Source organism: Leuresthes tenuis, unplaced genomic scaffold (assembly GCF_036924035.1).
Source record: "Leuresthes tenuis unplaced genomic scaffold, fLeuTen1.0.hap1 SCAF_12, whole genome shotgun sequence".
Classification (NCBI taxonomy): Eukaryota; Metazoa; Chordata; class Actinopteri; order Atheriniformes; family Atherinopsidae; genus Leuresthes; species Leuresthes tenuis.
The window spans coordinates 29,203,837-29,225,121 of record NW_027325366.1 but is presented as its reverse complement, the minus strand read 5'-3'; the positions used below and the strand labels follow the sequence as shown (position 1 = coordinate 29,225,121).

At 38.6% G+C, this 21,285-nt stretch overlaps 2 protein-coding genes across 4 annotated transcripts in view; both read left to right on the top strand.

The window, feature by feature from the left end:
- Positions 1 to 73: 73 nt before the first annotated feature.
- On the top strand, positions 74 to 7,942 carry LOC140319682 (transmembrane protein 237A-like). Its single transcript, XM_072397424.1, has 10 exons — positions 74 to 152; positions 236 to 364; positions 534 to 639; positions 1,847 to 2,001; positions 3,791 to 3,911; positions 5,549 to 5,740; positions 5,965 to 6,038; positions 6,133 to 6,220; positions 6,544 to 6,665; positions 7,761 to 7,942. Exons 1-10 carry the CDS (start codon positions 83 to 85, stop codon positions 7,826 to 7,828), a joined length of 1,125 nt encoding a protein of 374 aa, XP_072253525.1. The 5' UTR covers positions 74 to 82; the 3' UTR covers positions 7,829 to 7,942.
- Positions 7,943 to 8,943: 1,001 nt separating this feature from the next.
- LOC140319669 (abl interactor 2-like) overlaps positions 8,944 to 21,285 on the top strand; it is a 30,727-nt gene continuing 18,385 nt past the window's right edge. For all 3 annotated transcript variants that reach the window (XM_072397410.1, XM_072397409.1, XM_072397408.1), the window contains exons 1-2: positions 8,944 to 9,128; positions 19,601 to 19,768. In XM_072397410.1, the coding sequence (XP_072253511.1) occupies positions 9,012 to 9,128; positions 19,601 to 19,768 (285 nt within the window). In that variant the 5' untranslated portion in view covers positions 8,944 to 9,011. The remainder of the gene's footprint in view (positions 9,129 to 19,600; positions 19,769 to 21,285) is intronic.

Genomic DNA, 21,285 nt, shown 5'->3' with positions numbered 1-21,285 from the left:
TTTACTCTTCAAAGGTACACAGTCTATTTCACGGTCAGAGATTCATGCTGCACTTCTGATTCTCTCACAGAAAATCATCACCATGCCAATCGTTAAGAGCAAGAAGAAGAAAGTGAAGAAGGAAGTGAACGATATCGAGGAGCAGGGGGAAGGTGAGCTAATAATTCCAGCAGCTCCACACAGTCCTCTGTTCTGCTTTACTCTGTTTACACGTCTCTGTCCTGCTCTGTTACAGTGGGCCTGGAGGTGGAGATGGAGAATGTGAATAACAGGAGTAGCTCTGACAGCAGGGACCCTCTGACTCCAGATCTGCAGGATCCAGCACCACAGAAGAAGAAGAAAAAGAAGAAAGCATCTAATATTGGTAGCAAACCTTGACTTTTAACTAAAGGGGGCACGAGCCGGCTGGTGGGAAGTCAACAAGTGTTGGGTGTAAATTAGTCATTTGGAGGTTGTGTATGACCAGCCTTTGAAGTATAATGATGATGAAACATCATCTTAAAGAATTTTTCCGTCATGTTTTTGTATGTCAGACCAGGAAATGGAGCATGCTGATGTTCCAAACGGCAACATGGCCGAGTCTGTCATGGACGGAGAGGAAATGGCCGTTGCTGTCACCAGAAGAACGAAAAAGAAAAGGTGATTACCAACTAATCTGATACGAATAAGCATGAAGTTCACATATTAACATGATGGTGACATTTGAGGAAAAGTCAAATGTTCATTGATCAAAATGAACCAAATGGACTGAAAATTAGAGATGATCTTTTCATCAGCAGTGAGCTTAAAGAAACATAACTCAAAATTGGGAGAGTTTTTGATTAATTAAGAATTTATTTAGAATAAAAGACATAAATTATGCCAGTCCAAAAGGAAACTATTGTCAGAGCTAAGCAACAGTTACATTTTTTTCTGTCATAATTTTTAGGTGAAGTTCATCTTGTATGAGAAATGCTGTTGTGAATCTCAAATTCAGCTTCAGCAAACTCCGCTTATCAAATAGAAATCATCTTCATTAATAGTGTACATGTCAACAATGAGGAGTCATTTGATGCAACAGGATGTAGAAATGGTGGTTAATATGTAAAATCAGACACGTGAGCATCTAAATAACTGATGAAACATCCAAATATACCATGACATACAGAGCTGAGTGATGAAAACGTTATCAGAAGTAAACAGAAAATATGACAGGTCAGTTTTTCAGTAACTTACAGTTAACATTTAAAGAATTTTTCTATCACAGAAAATATCAGTTTTAAGACATCACCTACAAACGCAGCAGATGCCAGTAAATGAGATAATTCAGTGGCAGTTATTAAGCACAAAGGACTGGAATATTAAATAATATCCTAATTTCAGTAAGTTAATTAATCCAGGAACTGAGGTAAGTTAAATGCAGTCTTTAATGGAGATATCCCTGGGAGTTTGTGTAGAATCCCCTGAAAAACAAAGATTTCCAATGAGGAAAAACAGCACACTTGCAATAACAACACCATTTACCTCAGATGTGGTAGCCTAGAACAAAGGTTTTCAACCTGAACGGGCCATGTGACCTGATTTATTGTGAATAACCAGTGGACTGTGATCACAACAGACCTGGGATCATATATAATCGCTTTGGCCATCACGACAGTCAACAGTTGTAAAGAGGGGATTTGATTTCTCCTCAACAATCCAAGAGTGACTGCGTCATCAGAAGATTTTGAGGGGTTTTACTCACACACTCATTTGTAAAGATTGCTTCCCCTCTTTTCTCTTTATGTTTAAATTAGGCTTTTCTGCCTGGAAAGTATTCTGCTTGTCCTGGCCCTGCAAACACCCTTTTTCCTGTATTCCTCAGCAGGAAGGCGAAGGCCACAGAGCACTGCAGCAATGACCTGGGAGCTGAAGATGATGATATCGTCACTGATGCCCAGTCGCCCATCCCCCAGCATTCCCTGTTCTCCGCCCCACACGGACAAAGCCAGCCAGTTGGCAAAGTCTTCGTGGAGAGGAACCGTGAGTGTGAATCCCATTTAACTGGATAGAAAAGGAGGGAAAGGCACAGCTTGAACCTCATGTTTTCATTACTCAAATATACTTCTCTGTGCATTTAATCAAACAATGTAAATTAACAGAAAGAGGAATAATTGGAATTTCCATTTATTTTACTTTGCTTTTCTTCTGTAGTTTTTTTCTTCACTTTTTATGGATAGTGTTAATTTACAGACTCATATATAAATAGGTTATCTGATACCAAAGTTGAGTAAAACATCCTTTGTTAATTATTAGAAAATTCCACACAAATTCCAATAAAGGAATGCTGAATAAAAACAGAATGCAATGATTAGCACATATCATAAGACAATATTTAATTTACATGGGAACCATTTGAAGTTAAATATATAAGGTATATTTATTTATTTATATATGTTACAAGTGCTTGCTCATCTTAAATTTGACGGCAGTACCACATATAAAAAACAAGTTGGTACGGAGCCACGTTCAGCACTGTGCAGCATCCCCTCTTCTTTTAACAACAGTCTGTAAACATCTGGCAACTGAAGAGACCAGCTGCTGGACCTTTGGGAGAGGAATGTTGTCTAATTCTTGTCTGATACAGGATCCTAGCTGCTCGTCCTTGGTCTTCTTTGTTGTATTTAGTCTTTAGGGTTCTTCTACTATGAAGCCATGCTGTGGTAATAGATGCAGTATGTGGTTTAGCATCATTGGCTTGTTGAAATATGCAAGGCCTTCCCTGATAAAGACATCGTCTGGATGGCACCACATGTTGCCTTAAAACCTGTATATACCTTTCAGCATTGATGGCGCCTTTCCAGATGTTAAAGTTTCCAGTTCCATAGGCTCAAATGCACCCCCATACCATCAGAGATGCAGGCTTTTTAACTGAAAGCTGACAACAAACTGCATGGTCCCTCTCCTCTTTTGTCTGGTAGATCACGATTTCCAAAATTAATTTCAGATTCTGATCCATCTGACCACAGAACACTTTGCCTCAATCCATTTTAAAGGAGCGCTGTTTCTGGATCACGTTCACTTGTGGCTTCTTCTTTGCATAATAGAGCTTTAACCTGTATTTGTGGATGGCACAGTGACCCGTGTTCACAGACAGTGATTTCTGCAAGGGCTCCTGAGCCCATGCAATAATTTCCAGGACAGATTTGTGCCTTTTTTTTTATTGCAGTGCAGCCTGAAGATCACAAAGACCCTACACTGATTTTAGGCTGTGCTCCTTGCACGCAGAGATGTCTCCAGATTCTCTAAATCTTTTGGTGATATCATCATACTGTGGAAACTGGATAATTCAAAGTCAATTATAAACGCTATTCTGAAATTGCTCCAAAATTAGCAAATTTCTAAACCTCTATCCATTTCTACCTCTGAGAGACTCTTTAAGGTGCCCTTTAAAGCCCAATCATGTTTCTGACCTGTTGCCAATTAACCCTAATTAGCTGTGGTCTGTTCCTCCAGCTGTTACTTTTTAATGCCACCAACTTTTCAAGCCTTTTTTTGCTTCAAATTCTTATTTTTCATCATATTGTAAAATGCCTGACTTCCAACATTTGATATTGAACATTTTTATATGTTCAATTGTGAATAAAAATGTGCTTTGTGAGATAATTTACTCATCGTCAAAATTTCTTTGGAACTGGTTCTCTCCAGTGATAACCACATATTAACTGAAGATCAGATAGAAACACTTTTGGTTTGTTTTTAAATATTTCAGGCATGACTATCTATGTCTACGATGTCTTTTAGACTGATTGTGACATGGCTGTGTATGCAGGGCGTTTTCAGGCAGATCGAGTGGAGCAGCTCAGACACTCGGAGCTGATGGACGACTACATGGACCCCAGACAGATCTGGACCACCAGAGACATCGCTTTGAGGGTTCACAACGGCTTCAGGTCTGCACTCACACATACACACAACCAACTCATACACACTAATCTGTCTCTATCCCTGAGGATGACATTTTTTAACTTCCATTCACTTTAAAGACGAGAAGATGGTTGCAGCAGTTTGCAAAGTGGAGTTTAAAGTATGATGCAAAATTGTTGCAAATGCAAGACACACATTTGGGGATGCCACTTAAGCAACTATATTGATAACTAGTTTTTAATAAAAGACAGAATTTAAAAACAAGAAAAAATACTATTTTGATCACATTTAGGATTCTACATTTTCATGTCCAAATTACATTAAAATATGTTGATGAATTGAGTTTTCTCCCATTTTTGTGGAAATTGAGGAATCCTTAAAAACGAATAGTGGTGAAACAAGTAGTCAGGCCCTTTATTAAGGTGAAACGTCTCCTACGACTGACGACTGATTTCATTGTGAGACTGACTTTGAAGTATTTGTGACTGCTCCAGGCGGTGGTAATTTTCACTTCTTTATATGTCGTTAGCCTGTTTAATCAACTCAGGGTTTACTTGGAAAGATGTGAAATAAGCATTTTTCACTGCATTGTGCCATTTTCTCTGTTATAGTTTAGTTTTTAATACTTTTATGTTCTATGTTCTATGTAAACAAGCTTTAAAAACATTTAACATTAGCTGTAAAAGAAGCCTGGAATGAGACTCCAGAGTTAAAATTAGACTTCGGGTGGGCTGAAATTATAAGAAATGAGAAGAAACGCTCATTTGTTTTTAAAGTGGAAGCTAGAACGAAGATCGATGTTTTTGTTTTGAGGGAATATTTTTTTTAAATCTATAATTGGAAGGTTTTTCCTTATTGCAAAGATTAAACTGGCAATTTTGTTTACCATTCAAAATCGAAGCTCTGAAAGCAGCAGTAACACACTCAGGTGATGAGGTTGGGGGTCGAATCACTCCTGCATCTGTAAACTCACCTCAAGTCAGAGACAAAGTCAAAGTTTATTTCTTAAATTGGCTCTGATGCTCCACACAAGCTCCAAAGTTCCATATTTTTGCATGTTTTCCGTTTCTTTTGTCACATCAGAGACTGGGACTGAAAATCATCCCATTAAGTTTATGTCATCTTGTAGTCTCAAAGCGTTTCCAGACTGTTGCTCTGCTCAAATAAAATCCAGATTTTTAGAACCGCAGCGACATCTGACAAAATCATCTTTGGAGTAACTTAAAGACATCTGCACAGTGAATTCAGCTGTACTTGCATGTTCAGTGATCTCCCACAGACAAAGAAGAAGCAGAATGTCTTGAACGTTTTCTCACATGGTCCACAGCATCTTGGTGCTGGACAGCAAACTGGGAGGTGGGCGGTGGTCCAATTAAATGGCCTGCTCACACTCTGCCAGTAGATCAAATCAGCTGTGTACGCTTTTGCTTGATTTTTTTTGACTCATCAGTATCATCTTTAAGCTTTAAAAAGTAATTATGAACACATGCATTGAATGCTGTCAACAGCTCTTCAGGAGGCTCAGTTGTGTAATCATTTTATGCAGGTTATGCAACATCACAAGACACATTGTACTTCTCCCAAACACGATCTCTAATAATAAAAGTAATGTGGGAATGAAACAGTTTCACATTTAGTTGTGTGTTATGTTCTTTGTCTGCAGGGTGATTGGCCTGTTCTCACACGGATTCCTGGCTGGTTTCGCCGTGTGGAATATCATTGTTGTGTACGTGCTGGCAGGGGAGCAGATGACCAGACTGCCCAACCTGCTGCAGCAGTACCACCCGTTGGCCTACCCGGCTCAGTCTTTGCTCTACCTGCTCCTGGCCATCAGCACCGTGTCCGCGTTCGACAGGTTTGTGAGTGAGTTGCTCGCTGCACGCCATCAATGAGCATAAATCAGCCTGAAAGACAAATAAAAACGCTGCAATATCACATGTTTCTAATCTCAAATTTCAGTGACTGAATTTTGAACAGGAAATTCGCAACATACACTGATGCAAATAGCGCATCTGTGCCATAGTAGAGGCAGAATCAATCAGCGACTTGAATTAACAAGAAGTTTGCTGTTATCTGCAGAGTGAACCTGGCAAAGACTTCCATGGCTCTGAGAGGCTTCCTCACCCTCGACCCTGTTGCTCTGGCTTCATTCTGTAAGTGAGTCCAGACAAAGACCCAACAGATGGCAACATGATGGCAGTGGTGATGATGAATAAGAGTCTTAACAACATATCTGTGTGTATTCAGTGTATTTCATAGCCCTGATCCTGTCCCTCAGCCAGCAAATGACCAGTGATCGCATCAACCTCTATCCCACCGCCAACGAAACACTGTGGTGAGATCCCTGATTCTTTGTTTTTATGTTTTTAAAGCTAATAAATTAAGATTTTAATAGTATGAACTAGCTCAAACATCTCGATGAGGACCCTTTACAGTTATGATCCACGATAGAGGAAAATCTTAGGAAGACGCACTGATTATTGAAGCCACAAAAGAGACGCTTGAATTTGTTCATTTAGGTTGAATTTTTTTTGTTCATTTTCTGAGATTTTGGTAGCCAGAAATCTGCCATCAAGGAAAGCAATTGTCAGATTTTCCCACTGACTGCTTTTCCCAGCTGGTAATCCAAGCTTCTTGCTTCCCCCTCACCTGCCGTAGGCCCTCCGCCTCAGAGCAGCAGATCCTGCGGCCGTGGATCGTGGTCAATCTTGTGGTGGCGTTGTTGGTGGGTGTGGCCTGGGCCGTCGTGTCCACGCGGCCGGACATCGACTACACAGAAGGTAATTTATCACTGTCAAGTTAACTGTTGTTTGGGCCACATTGACCTGAAGTCATTTATAACGCCCTTGAAGATATTCAAAACTTTATCAGCTGCCACCAGTTTATGTATTAAATGGTTAAAATTAGCTACATGCTCGTTTTGGTCATATTCGGGATGTGGCTTTTACATGAAACACGAAAACCGATAAGCTGTCACAGTATTCACGTTGGAGTTCTCCACATATCTTATGTATTAAAAGTAGCAAGTATTTAGGTTTTTGAAACTTAAATAATGCACACTGAAGTCAAGTTAACTTCACTGTCATTTAAACCACAAGAAAAAACTGCAGAACTAAATAAATTTTGTCTTAATTTAGAAAGAAATCCACTTGGATTTTTGGGAACTATTATTTGGCAAAAAAAACTTTTTTTTAAAATATATTTTGTCATCCTAATTATGTAGGATGCCGAGGATAGTAGTTCACATTTTAAAACTGTGACAAAATATAGATGATGGTGAGACAGAGTTGTGTTTTATTTATTTTGACCTAAAACTAACAAGATTCATTTGGTTTTGTCTGGCAAAAAATAGACTTGGTTGGGCCATGTAAGCATTGAAAAGTCACTGAGTTGGCAATAGTTTAACAGGATAATAAGTGTTTCGAAACAGTTTTTTCTATTTCTTTACTTAACTGGTCTTTTTATGTGAAGCGGTTTTTTTTTTTTTTTTTTAAATATCTATATGGAAAAAAAATAAAAAATCAGGGTTCATTCAAATATAGTCAGCTTCATCCTCCACAGGACTTTGGAAAAATCAGTTTAAAGGTTTTTATACTAATTGAGCTGTTAAAGAGGACAAGGAACAAGTCAACTGAATGATAAAATTGAATGATTTTTAAAAAAGTAGACATTGGGAGATGTTTTTGTATTCCTGCAAAAAATAAAACTGAACTTTAGATGCAGTTCTTAACATTACCACCAGATGGCACCAAATAAAACAAGTTCATATACACCACACAGTGATTATGACGCACATACTGAACAAACAAAATGAGTGTGTCGTTTCTATAATAACGCAAAGTGAAGCTCTTGTTTTTGTTTTTCTTCTTTTACAGAATTTTTGATGACAATGGAGGTAGAGGGATACCCAAGAGAAGACGAAAACCTTGACATTCCTGCCTGAAACCCCTCCGTCCGTCTGTCTGTCAGTTTTGCTGCTTATCTATTGTTTGTTTTTTGTACCATGTAATTCCCATAACTTGTTTACTGAGTGTAATTTTGTAAATAAATAAAGAAACACAGTATATGTAAAGGAACAGTTGTCAGTTGTTTGGTGTTTGAGATGGAGAATGAAGGTCTAAAGTTTTAGGTTCTTTTACTTCTGTTTCCAAATTAAATTGGATTGAAACATGATTATAACTTTCAAGACAAATGGAGTCTTTTATGTATAATGAACATCTTTTTAAATAAAGATAATTATAAGGGTGGTTAACTATTATTAACCATAGGTTGATGGAAACTTTGAGAATACAAGAAAAATATACCTTTAAATATATATAATATGCCTAGCTGCTTCTAGTATTTTGTCTTGTGTCTTTTATAGTTCTTTCGTGTCTGTCTGTGCTTAGTTTGACTGTTTTTGTGTTGTATATTTTAATTTTGTATTTCTTTCTGGCTATTATACATCTCTTTTATTTTGCTTTTTTTGTATTGTAATTTTTGCTCTTTAGATCATTTTCATCTCTTTGTAGTTTTGCGTCTGCTGCTTTTCTCTTAGTTTTTTATTTTCACAGTCTCTTATATTTGACGTGTATCTCAGTCAGTTTCTCCCTTTCATTTTTAATCTCTTTGGACAGTTGACCATCTAAATGTTTTATGTCTGTGTTCATGGTCGTTCGGTATATCTGAACCCTTTGTCTCTGGTAGTGATTTTAAACTTTTAGCGAATCTGTGTTCTTTTTATTTCTATAGGAATTGTATTGAAGTCCCCATCATGGTCGTTGCATCAGTTTGTGATATTAGTAGTTTTACGTGTGTTTTTTATCACGGATGTGTCTCTCTGTGTAGTAATTTGAAAATCTTACCAACTTAAAATCACTTTAAAGGCTCTGTGACCGTAGACCCCTGACCCATGAGCTTTTTCCCGGTTCTCCAGTTTAATCCATCAATTACCAGAACCCTTTACATTCTTGTTCACCTACTAGTCTCCCTCCAACTATAATGAGAGAGAAAAAAATTCCTCACATTTTATCAGTCATCGCATCACACTCTTGATGTCAATCTTGAATTTCCCACAGTCTCCGAAGGCAGCACAATACATCCAGTCAGCGCGAGCCGCAGCCGTTAGTAGTAAAAAGCATGTAAAGATGGCGGAGCTACAGATGCTGCTGGAGGAGGAAATTCCAGCGGGACGGAGAGCGTTACTGGATAGTTTTACTAACCTGGAAAGAGTAGCAGAATACTGCGAAAGCAACTATGTCCAGGTACGCCCAAGTATTTTAATAAAAATACATTACTGTTAATTTTAGATACCACTATAGGGAATGCCAGCAGGGAGTGGGCGGTTTGGAGAAAGGAGTGATGGAATGACTGTACCATAATCCGTTATGTTACCGTTAGCGTGTATGTAAAGGTTAAAAGTAATGCCGAATTCAGTTTAAAAACTGGCACATTTTATGAGTAAACAGCAATAATAACAGTCGAGTTGTCAACTAGAAATCACTGTTTTTGCGAAAAATCAACTTTTACAACTGGTTTACGCAGCAGTACGGTGTGTGAACGTAACTGGGAATGCCATGGATGTACTGTAAGTTAGTTTTAAAAGTTGTCATTTTCTTGCATTAAGGAATTGGCTCATTGCATGTACGCCGAATTGAAGAGAAATTAATATTTGTTTGTATGTCTGAAAGACTCTTCTATGTGATGTGGGATATTTGCAAATAAGCAGGAAATCGTTTAAACATAGATTTGTTCATTGTTGTCTGGCGTGACACTTTGGTGCTTAATAACCATCACTTAGAAGGAACTGACGCACTTAAATTGCTCTTAATACAACCGTGTTTTCATTTTTTTTAGTCTTAGTTTAATTTGATTACATTTAAAAAAAAAACCTTATACAGAGTGCGTTTTATTACATGAACACCTGCAGCAAAACACAAATCACAAGTATTAGCTAAAGTTTTGCTAGTTTTATAACTATGAATGAATTGATTTTGATCTCAGTCTTAGAGAAAAGCTAAAAATGTAAGGGGAAGTTTCTGTACATGAGTGCACATCAATGTTGATTGTTAGTGTGAAGTTCATATTTAAGATCCCTGATCACAGAGAAAGGTGTGTTGTGGCTGTTTTTGCTTCAATAAGCATCACGATGGACCTAAATACAGGGCTTAGCTTTCTCTGATTTTCATACAAATACACAGAGATCTTCATTTTCATTTTTCTCAAGTGTGGCTCAGACAAAAACATTTTTTTTATCTGTAACATCCTGTTCATGATCAGCTTTATGAAGCTGCATCTTAAGATGGTAAGATAGACACTTTGTCTGTGTGTTGGATTGCCATCCTCCTGCTGTGCTTGGTCGGTGGAGACATGACTGTTGCGTACGTGGGCAAGCAAGGCTGTTATGAGCAACTGTTCTTCCTCACTTGGCTCTAAATAAACACCTGTTCATCGCCTTGTTTTATATTCATCGCATTTGTGCAGCTGTGTGTGAGAATATCACCGTCTCTCAAGAGAAACTGCATTAACACCACACACCGGCTGTGTGTGATGTGTCGCTTCGGGTTGAACGAGTGAAATCTTGTCGCAGGGATTGAAAAACGTATTTTTTCTGTTATACCAGATACTAAATTACACATTCCTTCAGTTTTAACACATGAATTAAAAGAGCATTTATCATGACAATCGGTGCACTTTTCCCCACATATATTCCACATTGTGCTGTTGTTGTTCCCCAACAAGTGTTTTGTGTTTAAAGTTTGTGGGTGAGGCAGTGAGCTCATTTTTACAGAGAATGTCGGGCTCCTCTGAGAGCAGCAGGCTACATAAATTCAATTTTTTTGGCAATATCTCAGTCACATAAACAGTGTGAGACATCCCTTTCTGACCCCAGTCTTATCCAGTGACACCGGAGGGTCTGAATGAAAATGAACTGCTGTTTTTAAGCCCTTTGAGTCTGTTACAGGTATGAACAGTTGAGCCAACGCAGAAATGTTAAAACCTTTGCTTTTGTGATAACAAGAGCCTTGCGTTAAGTCTCCCTCACAGGCTGCAGAATCACCATGAGGATTTAACTAAGAAAACGATCTGGGGTTCATTTACACAATCGAGTTTTGGTTCGGCAACATTGTGTGCCCCAAAAATGTCCTTCAGCTTTGTAAATGGGAAATTTCATTAATGTTTTGGGGGAATTTCTGTTATCACAAGGTGCCAGAAGTATACTTTTCCATTGCTACTCAAGATTATCTGTCATGTCCTTATATATTTGCACACATAAAATAAATATTTCTTTCTAAGTGTTAATGAAAATTAAATTATTCGCTATACTGTTTGGACATAGTCAATAATCTGGACAGTTTTAAACCATATTACATTTATTAAAGAATAGACAAAAATGCTAAAAGCAGATATTAGTGTTTAGCTCTGCCAACACACCTTTCACCTTATGATCTTTTTGTAACTTATACAGCGTCAGACATACTCAAATGACCACAGTGAACAGAATATTTCAATGTCCATATATAAAATAATTCATCTACAGACTGCTTTCAGAATTGAAAATGCAGAAAGTGTAAACATAAGAATTACAGTTATGGTTCAGACACGATTAGCTGTGTAAAGAAGTTTACAGGGACAGTTTCTAAATGGAGTATTACATGTAGAATGTATATGCTCACAAATATGAAAACACTGGAGAACACTGACTCTTGTTTTTGGCTCTTTTTGATAGTTTTGTATCTTTGCTGTTGAATGGAGTTTCATTTCTGACGTTGTTGTAATTTCTGGGCTTTTCACCACCTTCGACTTGACTCTGCGCTCTGGTTATGTTTCTGTTTCTACTGTTTCTTGTTCTTCTGTTGGCTCCAGGGCAGACGAGACACTACAGTGACACATGGTAAACTGTTTCGTGGTACAACTTGGTATTACAGTAAAGTGCGATCCGTACACCCTCAGCTGTAAGTTTCAGGTGCAATCTACAAGTCAAATTTATGTTTTTAAGACTTTTTGTTGGATGTAGAGCACTTTTAAAAATATAAACTGATGAGATTTTGGTGGTCAAAGGTCAACTGAATTGCATAAAACAAAATGCTGAATGTTGGAAACTTTCACATAAATGCAAATGTCAAAGATGAACTTCACTGTGACATAATTTGCCCGTCGCTATTCAGCATCATAACTACAGAACTGAAGGAGAGATGAAAGTTCCTCCCTTTTCTTCTTCCCTCCCCTTCTTTATCTTCTTCTTTCTTCCTTACGTCCTCTGATCTTTCTTGAGTTGAAATGACTGATAACGCTCTTTTCTGTCTATGTGAGCAATAGCTTCCTGCTCGGGAATCACATCACGTCATAATCGCTTTGCATCACAAAAAACTAACCCTTCCAGCTCATTTAACGGGTCATACATGTCCAATCGGCCCAAGTTGCAGTGCTAACTCAGAACCCAGTGGCCTACATTTCTGCTGGAAGCAGATGATGTGATCTGTTACATAATCCAACACTGTTGTTGATCCTGTTTTATGGGCTAAATATTTTGATGTGAGCATGACCCAGGTTAAGCCCTACTTGGCTCTGTGTGACCACTTCCAGTGATGTGCTCACAGCATTTCAATCTCACTTTAATTATTTAAAGCAAGTCATTTGCCTGTTACCCTGCTATCGCACGAGTGTCATTATTAATAACTGACTGGTTGGATAGATTATTTAGTTTCTACTAATTCAATCATTTTAAATGTGTACAAAAATCAGACTATTTATTTTAAGTCATAAAGTTATGAGGTTGAACTTTGATTGCTGTTGTCATTCATTTTAGCGTTCAGCATTTGTAAATAAATAAAGTTTCGGTCAACATCTATTGAAGACTTTTCTTGAACGAGAAGCTAGAAATACTACATTTTTATTGGAAGCTACTAAATGGATTGACATTATCTTGAATGCATCCAAGTGAGTGTTAATAACCCGATGATGATTAGAACAGCTGACGTGTTGATGACTGAGAGTTAATGTCTGCAGAGACAATCTGAAGCTGCAACATGCTGACATGTGAAAAAGAAAGTGCCCCCCTTCTTCATTTCTAAGGTTTTATATGCTCCCCATCAGCTTTTAAAGCTTTTGGCAAATCCAACCTCAGGTAAACAACAGAAACTAAGCCAAAATATTACTATATAATATTCTTTAGGGTTGGCCGAATTAAAAAAGGAAGGAAGGAATTTCTATGATAACCTAAGCTTCATGAGTTATAAAACTGTCACTAGGTTTTTAGTATAATGGTGGCATAAATATTTATAAAGAAAATTATGACAAATAATCACATACTAAATTTTTTAATTTTTTTTTAAATTGTGAAGAAAATGGGCAAAAAAAATCCTCAAAAACAGAAATTATTATTTAAAAATAATGCGGCTAAATGTGGTTCTACAGGCTATTGAATCATGGGAAGCACTTCTTCTGTATTTTGACTTCCTTTTTGTTCAGTAAATCATGACACAGCGTAATATGTCTTGTGCTATTCTTATACTGAATCATCATCAAACCCATTATCTAAACAGACAATCTGGAGCTCGATCCGAGACTGAGACCCCTTTAGAAACCCAAACTGAGGCCAGTGTAAGGGAGAAAGACTGAAAAAGGACAATGTTTGTTACTGATGATGTTGAAGCAGCACACTAATTGGAGCCTGTGGGACTTCTTGCGGTCTGTCTCTACCTGTTAAATGTAACATCTGTGTGCAGATATGAAGCTGATGTCAGAGAACACAAGCAGCAGAAGATGAACTGCTGACACTGATAATTAGGGTAGTTTTTAAGGCTACTCAGTTGGACCATCTGGTGCTGACCGTCCATTGCTGTCGACTTTGTACAATGACAGTTTTGCAGGTGTGCATGTCTGGTTTTTTTTTTAATTAACTCTCAAAAATATGATATTTCGTAGTGTTTTTTTTCTGCAGCATTTTTAAAGACTTATTAGTGTCTGTAGAGTGAAGGATATTGATGGAAAATGTGCATTAATGTTCTTTTAAGTGCCAGAACAGCCATTCTTCTTACATCGTCTATCAAGATAAATAAAATGCACTGTTCCTGTTAGACACCTGGTTGTCAGATTTACCACTCAAATCTTCACTGCTTGCTGTGAGTTTGTAAAGTGAAACACTCGGCGAAGCTGCGTTTTACACAGAGCCTAAAGTAGGCAGAGGACGCTTGAAATATCCTGACAGTTTATTAGAATAGCTTCTTTAAAGAGGAAATTGAATCAAATCTTAAAGGAATGCAGCTGATGAGCATGACGTGGAACAGGAAATTGATGCAAGGAAACCTGTTGGAACTCTGCATCCATTAGTCAACATTCATTTTTCATAAATCCAAATGAAGAATTGGGCATTTTCATTGGTGGAGCCCATGAAGTGGCTTGCAGAGAGTATATACCTTCCCCACACACACACTCCTGTTCTGTTTTGTGCCTGTCTTGGTTCTCCACAGCTGGTACCGGTTAGCTGTCAGCAGAAGTCGTCGTAATGTAACTCAACCTCCTGCTGCTCATTGAAAACACATGGCACTGCCGCAGGAGGCTGGATGTGGACGCTCGTAGCGAGTGCAAGTGTGTATTTTTGGGCTGAAAACCATGGCGATTGGTTTTCCAGTCGAAGGAGTATCAGCCTCCACTTTCTGCACTGGTGCCAGGAACAGCTCCTGCGGGGGTGAAACAGGCTGAGTATTTGGAAAGATGGGTTTGTGATCAGAACTTTGGCAAACCTGAGCTGATCATGCAAGTGAGCTGAAATGAAATTTATATTTTTCTGCTTACTCAAAAACTCTTGCTGTTGTCTTGTGGAGTCAAATCTGCCTTTTGCAGGCACAAACACAACAACCTATTCTGAAAGTTATCAGTTTCTGTTTAGGCGGCTGATGGTGCTCTGTGAATGCATTTTATTGGACTTATTAATGAACTGATTATTATTCGTTCATTAGTTTTCTCTGCAAGACTGTAAACCTGCTACGTACCTGCATCCAACATGAGGAGTTTGCTTCTTGGCCACATTTGATTACCAGCTCCTCTGATATAAGTCAACAAGGAACAAAGCAGCAGGTGCAGATCATGCTGAAGAAATTCAGGACATAAACAGTGTTGATCTGTATGACAACAAAGGGTTGTTGCGTGATCTTGAGAGTTTGTACACCCCAGCAGTTCTAAAATGATAAATCCCCTGAAGCCCACCTTCTGTTCACCAACTGAACAGAAAGCCTCCTCTCACAAAGGTGTATTATTGCCATTTTAGTAGGCAAACAGAAAAACATGACATCTTTAGAGATGTGATTTCCATAAGGCAGTTCATAACGCTCCAAGCATTCACCGTTTTCTCTGTTAAAGCCTAAAACAACAAAAGAGCAAACTGAGATTTCACCACTAGTTTACTCCTTGGGCATTTGGTCCCACAATGCATTGCACTTTTTATGTGAGCTGACATTTTTTAAATGCTCTACTTTGTCTTTTAACTAAATGCGTCTATTCTGATCTGTATTCTGGAGGTTTTTGATATTTGTATGATTAAGTTAATAACAGAGGAAAGAGTTAACCAGACCACACAGTAACTATAAAGAGTTGTTGCTGTCGCACTGTTTACATCGACTTCTTAAAGATATATGCAGTCTACGACAGAGACGCTGTTTTATTTAGACCTGCTGAGTGAAATAAATATAAATATATATTATAAATATAATAAATATAAATTACGAAATCTTTTGAAAGTATATGCTCACTTCTGTGGTGCCTAAGATCTTTGCAGTGCACCGGCAGTGTGTTAAAAATTATGAATGATTACCACACTTATTAAAGTAACACAGACTTATAAACACACAGCGAGGGACCTTTCCTTGTAAGGTTAAGGGAGGCCGCTGGCTGTTAGGGGCTGTTTTTCTGAGATGAGGTACAAACACATGAGTGATAGATGAGTGGTTCAGATCTGGGATTCAAAGTCTGATGCTCTTTCTGGTCTAGTTGCGCCTCTCTCCATGCCAGCAACTTAATCCACCCTTAATTCTAGCTTTTATTTAACATTGTCAGGAAAACAGAAAACAAAAGCACAGGGAAAAGGTATGACATGTTACGGATATTGTACCATGGACACTTTGATTATATGACATTTGCTTTAACCTTGTAACTACTGAAGGCCTCTCTCAACCATTTATTTATTTGTTCTTACATACCTGTGGTGCTACAGTGATGCAAAGTAAAGTGTTTTCTACTGTCAGCTAGTCTTCCATGGCCAGTCCTTGATCCTTAGCTCTGTGTCAGCTGTGGACATTTGTCTGGCTGCATTACCATTTTGTTATTGTATATTTCTTTTAACAAGTCTCTTGTTCTCTGAAGCAGCAAGCCAGATTTCTGCCATGGTGCCCTTGTAAAATTATGTTGAGTGGGTGTGTGTTGTGGTACGGTGGAGATACAAGTATCATTCTTTAAAGGGTCCTCTGGCCTGTTTTTTCATGTTTTCTGACTAATCTGCAGTGGTAAAATTCTGTTTTATTACCTTACATGTTACCAGAGGTATATGCATGATTTTATATTTCCATTGAAAGTTGTTTTATCTATTTTTTTAACAACAAAGCCGCTATCCTGTTTTACTTCCTGGCTTTCCTTGCCAGTGCGCCCCAGCTGGAGGATGCACATTATCCTTTGCTACCATTTTAAAAGAAGAAGTTTTTGTGCCGCAAGAAACAAATGATCTACTACTTCTTCTCAAAGCACAGCACTTCTTATTTCATTGGTTGCGGGGGCTAGGTGGCCTTTTCAGAATCCCTACAGACCCAGCGATTTTGGATCAGTGGATGATGTTTGTTTTTCGTTGGCAGCAACACACACGCGAAAATGTTCACTTTGCTATGACTGTTTTATGAAGGGAGCAAATTCTCTTTTAGTTTATAGTACGCCAGTGGTTTTACTGTTTTTTTTTCCCAAAGATTACATCCAAAAGACTTACAGCAGCATTTGTCACCACACCTTTAGGTGTTTAAAAGCCTTTTTGTTAAAAAATGGACAGCGGGAATGAGACTAGTAGGGTCTTCATTTAAAAAAAAAAAAATAGGTCAGAGGAATCGGAGTGTACTTATGATTTCATGTAAATCTGATATGATTCATGTAGATGAACTTAGTTGAAATTGAAAAAAACCATTAGCAGCATCTGTGTGTGTGTGTGTGTGTGTGTGTGTGTGTGTGTGTGTGTGTGTGTGTGTGTGTGTGTGTGTGTGTGTGTGTGTGTGTGTGTGTGTGTGTGTGTGTGTGTGTGTGTGTGTGTGTGTGTGTGTGTGTGTGTGTGTGTGTGTGTGAGTTGCTCTGCCCTCGCCTTAGGCCAAAGAAGGCAACCCTCCAAGTAGGTCAAAGCAAACAGGACATGAGAGGGCTGATGGGAAAGAGGGAGATCTAATAAAATGAGGGAGGAGTGGAAAGAGAGATGGTGGGGAAACAGAAGATAGAGGGAAGAATAGAGAATGATAAGGGAAAATATGGGGAAGGAAGATAGTTGGAAAAGAGAGAGAGCCAAGTAAACAATGAAAAGGCCGAATGGAAGATATTACTAATGGAAAGGAGGCTCGAAAGAAAACATGATTGACTAAAGGTATTCTGTGATGGATTAAGCTGGTAAAGAAAATGGATGGATGGAATTGACTCAAAAAGACCCAGAAAGTAGACCAGAAAACAAAAGCGCACCGCAGCACACATGCACCCTTTCAGCCATCTCTGGTTGAACTCATGCTAGAGGAGTGGCTGCTCTACATCGGTGACATAATGTTAAGAACGACGCATTAGAGAGGCTGTCTTTAAAGAAAGCAAATCTTGATTCTTCTGCTGTAGACCTACATCTGTGGCCTGTGCATGAAACAGTCGGTCTTTTAAATGTCATTTTCTGTAGCCACTCAAGAACTGACTAAGTCTGACATTCGAATAACCAAGTACACCAGACACATGTAGATCAGATAGGGCAGACAACGCAGATGAAAAAACAACCCCACAGTGGTTGCAATCACAAATTCATGTTGGAGGGGAGGCCGGTTCTGTTTTAAACTTTACTTTACTTGTTTGTTTCTACAAAATAATCCGCTCACACTGAGCCTCATCAGGGCTTAAGAGAACAGCAGAAATGTGGTGCACACTTCACAGAAGTTGGAAGCTTTCAGAGATTGACATCTTCCACGAGCATTTTAGCATTTAGCCAACACACGCGTGTTGGTTCTCTTTCTTCTTACATTGTAGAGAATGAAACCTAATATTCTGTCAGTCAGAGGTCAGCAGGGATGAAGTCAGGGATATCTGTATTCTTGGTATATATATTAAGTTCAATTAATATTCATATATCTAGATTTAAAAATACAACATGTAACAAAGGTAAAGTAGTACATCTCAATTAGTTTAAAGCATAAAAGGATCATTTAGTTTAGTTTAACTTATGTCAGGAGAAGTACAGTATTTGAAGTGTTTGGTGTTATGACCACAGGTACCACTTAGTTACTGCCGGCACCTCGCTAGTGTGAATATGAGGTTCGACTTTTAGCTGCCGACACTGCTTCAAGCCAATCAGAACTCGAGCTTTTTTTTTTGTCCATTATGTAATTCAAGAAATTTAACAGAATTTGAGCTCTGAGTGTGAATGTAGGGCTCTGGGTCATCTGAATCTATGACACAAATTCTGTATGTACATGTTTGTGTTGTCTGTTGCACACATTTTTCATGTGTGCATGTTTCAGAGAGTGGCACACACACACGTGGGTGTCAGTGTGTTTCTTGTCAACCTCAGGCATGAATGAGTTTGCATTGACCTACATTGTGCTTTGGCAAACGCACACCGATCCTGGTCTTCTCATACTTGTGAGGACTGTACCTCAACATTCATCATCAAAACTAAATGCCGAACCATAGTCCTGATCTGATTTCAGCTTGAACCCTCAAATATTCCTTTAAAAGTTTGTCCTTCATGGAAGATCAGTCAAAATGTCTGTTCTTGTCACTCATCTACCTACTCAAACATTTTAAGCGCCAAATCCGCCCTCACAATGAGGTATACTGGCACACACACACACACACACACTCCCTGCACCAGCCTTGCTTCTTTATATATGCACACAGTATGCATGTGCACACATAAAATTAGTTTACTCACACATGTAGCGACATGCCGATGCTCGCTGACACACATTCATGCAAACACGGAGTCTGACATCCTGCACAAATCACAGTGTGTCTACAATCATCATGTTGATTGTTTTCCACAGCTACACAACTAAAACACAATCAGCGAGTTGACTCTAAATTATTGGGTCGATCAGCTGTTAAAAGTAACTGTTAGTTCAAGCCCCAAGTAATGACCTGTCATTTAGCAGTGGGAAATACCATTACTGAAAGAGCAACATCACACATTTTATTAATTTGGAACTGAGGGATGTAGTAAGTAAGGTTTAGATCAATAGCAAAAGATGCAGCAATTTTAGGGAAATCATTTTCCAGACTGAACAATAATAGAAAAATTAAACTGTAAGTCTTTTCCCAAGGGGCTGTGGACTGATGTCATAGGAGAAAGGGCAGCCATAAAAATGAAGCAAAGCCTTGAGGACATCTTTCACACCAGTTTTGCATTCTGCCCATGTTGTTTGATATTTCTCATTTTCAAGCTTCAGTTTTCTTCCATGTTTACGAATAAAAAGGGTGGCCTCGTGTTACTCCTGTCCTAAATCTGTCTCATTTCTCCCTGCAGTCCGCAGACAAGCAGCGAGCGCTGGAGGAGACGAAGAGCTACACCACCCAGTCTCTGGCAAGCGTCGCCTACCTCATCAACACGTTGGCCAACAATGTGCTGCAGATGCTGGACATCCAGGCTTCGCAGCTCCGTCGCATGGAGAGCTCCGTCAACCACATTTCACAGGTGTGAGGAACTTTAACGTGCTCGCTTCGTTTGAAAAGATTTACCAGCTGAGAACACATGGTGCATGAAATCATACATGGTTATGTTATGCATAGTGAGAGGACTAAGGGTGCAACGAATAGTTGACGCTGTCGACAAAAATCGATAACGTAATTAGTCGCCGACGTATTTAATTGTCGGTTACGTCATCACACGTCTTTTTCACGCTGTCGAGCTGAACATCATTTTTCGTACGGAGTGAGTCATCTCACGTCTTACCTATCTCTGCTTAGAGACGTAGTCGAGTTACGGTAAATATTAGCGGGAGATGACCTGTATAAACACAGTGAAATGGCTGCGGCTGAATTCTCGTCGTCTCGTCCTAAAATGTCCAGGGTCTGCAAGTTTTGTAAACCCGATCTCAGGTATCACGGGAGCACGTCTGTCATGCATGAATATTTGAAGAGGAAGCACCATGGTAAGATATTTAGCTTGTTAGCGTAGCCTGCTAGCTATAAATAAGCGGAGTTGTCTTGGATTTTAACATTAAAGTGCAACATTAAAATTGTATCATTCAACTTCACAGTCCAGAGTTACAACCAGGCTGTATTCTTTTTTTCACTTGTTTTCTTTTTGGTATGGATTTGACTGTTGGTGCATTACTGCCGCACGCTTCTTAGTATTTTCAGTTAATGTTAAAAGTGAAGATGAAATATGGCTTGAATGTATCCTTTTTCAGTTTTAGATTGTTTTAATTAGTAATTAACTGATTAGTCGATTAATCGATGACGAATCGACTATCAAAATAGTTGTCAGTTGCAGCCCTGGAGAGGACTCATGTGGGAACACACAATATGTAATCATGTATGCATGCAAGCTCGTTTATGCTAGCCACTCTCTGAGTGTTGTTCTCCTCACTGTGTAAGGCAGAGTGCAGCAGCCCAGAGTTTATTTTAGGACTTTGTCCTTAAAGAAAAGTTAGGAGGAAGAAAAAAAGACACTGTGCGGCAGTAATAAAGTGTAGTGTGGTGAATTCTCACCACAAAGTGGCTAAAGTGCAGAAACATGTCTTCTCTTTTTTCTGTCCACACATTAGTTCAATAAATGCAGGGTTTTGTTGGTTATATCCTGTTAAAGGGTAGGGCTGAAACAGACTGCGTGTCTTGTCCTTTTAAAAGAGCTTTAATCAATATTTTACTATGTGAAAGTTGTGTTTGATGTAAAAGGTGTCTCTGGAATAATTAATTGAACTTATTTTGACTTTACAGCAAATTTATAGTGACTTTTGTTTCGTTGTTTAACTCTCTGGCTACAATGTCAAACTGCTTTGTTTCACTCGCAGCTTTCATATCATCATTATCAGCAGCAGCTGTTAAAAAACTTTAAACTCTTGTAGGAGTGACACTTTTGAGTTTCATTTATTCTGTTAAGTGAACAAATGAAATTAGTCAATTCTGACACTGCAGTGAAATCTGGTCTGTTTTGCAATATCAAAAAATATTATTATTTGATATTAATCAATTCAGGCAATTCTGACT

What these genes read in the sequence shown, in the direction of transcription:
- LOC140319682 (XM_072397424.1), top strand. Translation starts at nt 83, where the DNA reads ATGCCAATCGTTAAGAGCAAGAAGAAGAAAGTGAAGAAGGAAGTGAAC. An exon ending in TATCGAGGAGCAGGGGGAAG is followed by an intron (nt 153 to 235) that starts GTGAGCTAATAA and finishes GCTCTGTTACAG; the next exon opens with TGGGCCTGGAGGTGGAGATG. An exon ending in TGTTGCTCTGGCTTCATTCT is followed by an intron (nt 6,039 to 6,132) that starts GTAAGTGAGTCC and finishes GTGTGTATTCAG; the next exon opens with TGTATTTCATAGCCCTGATC.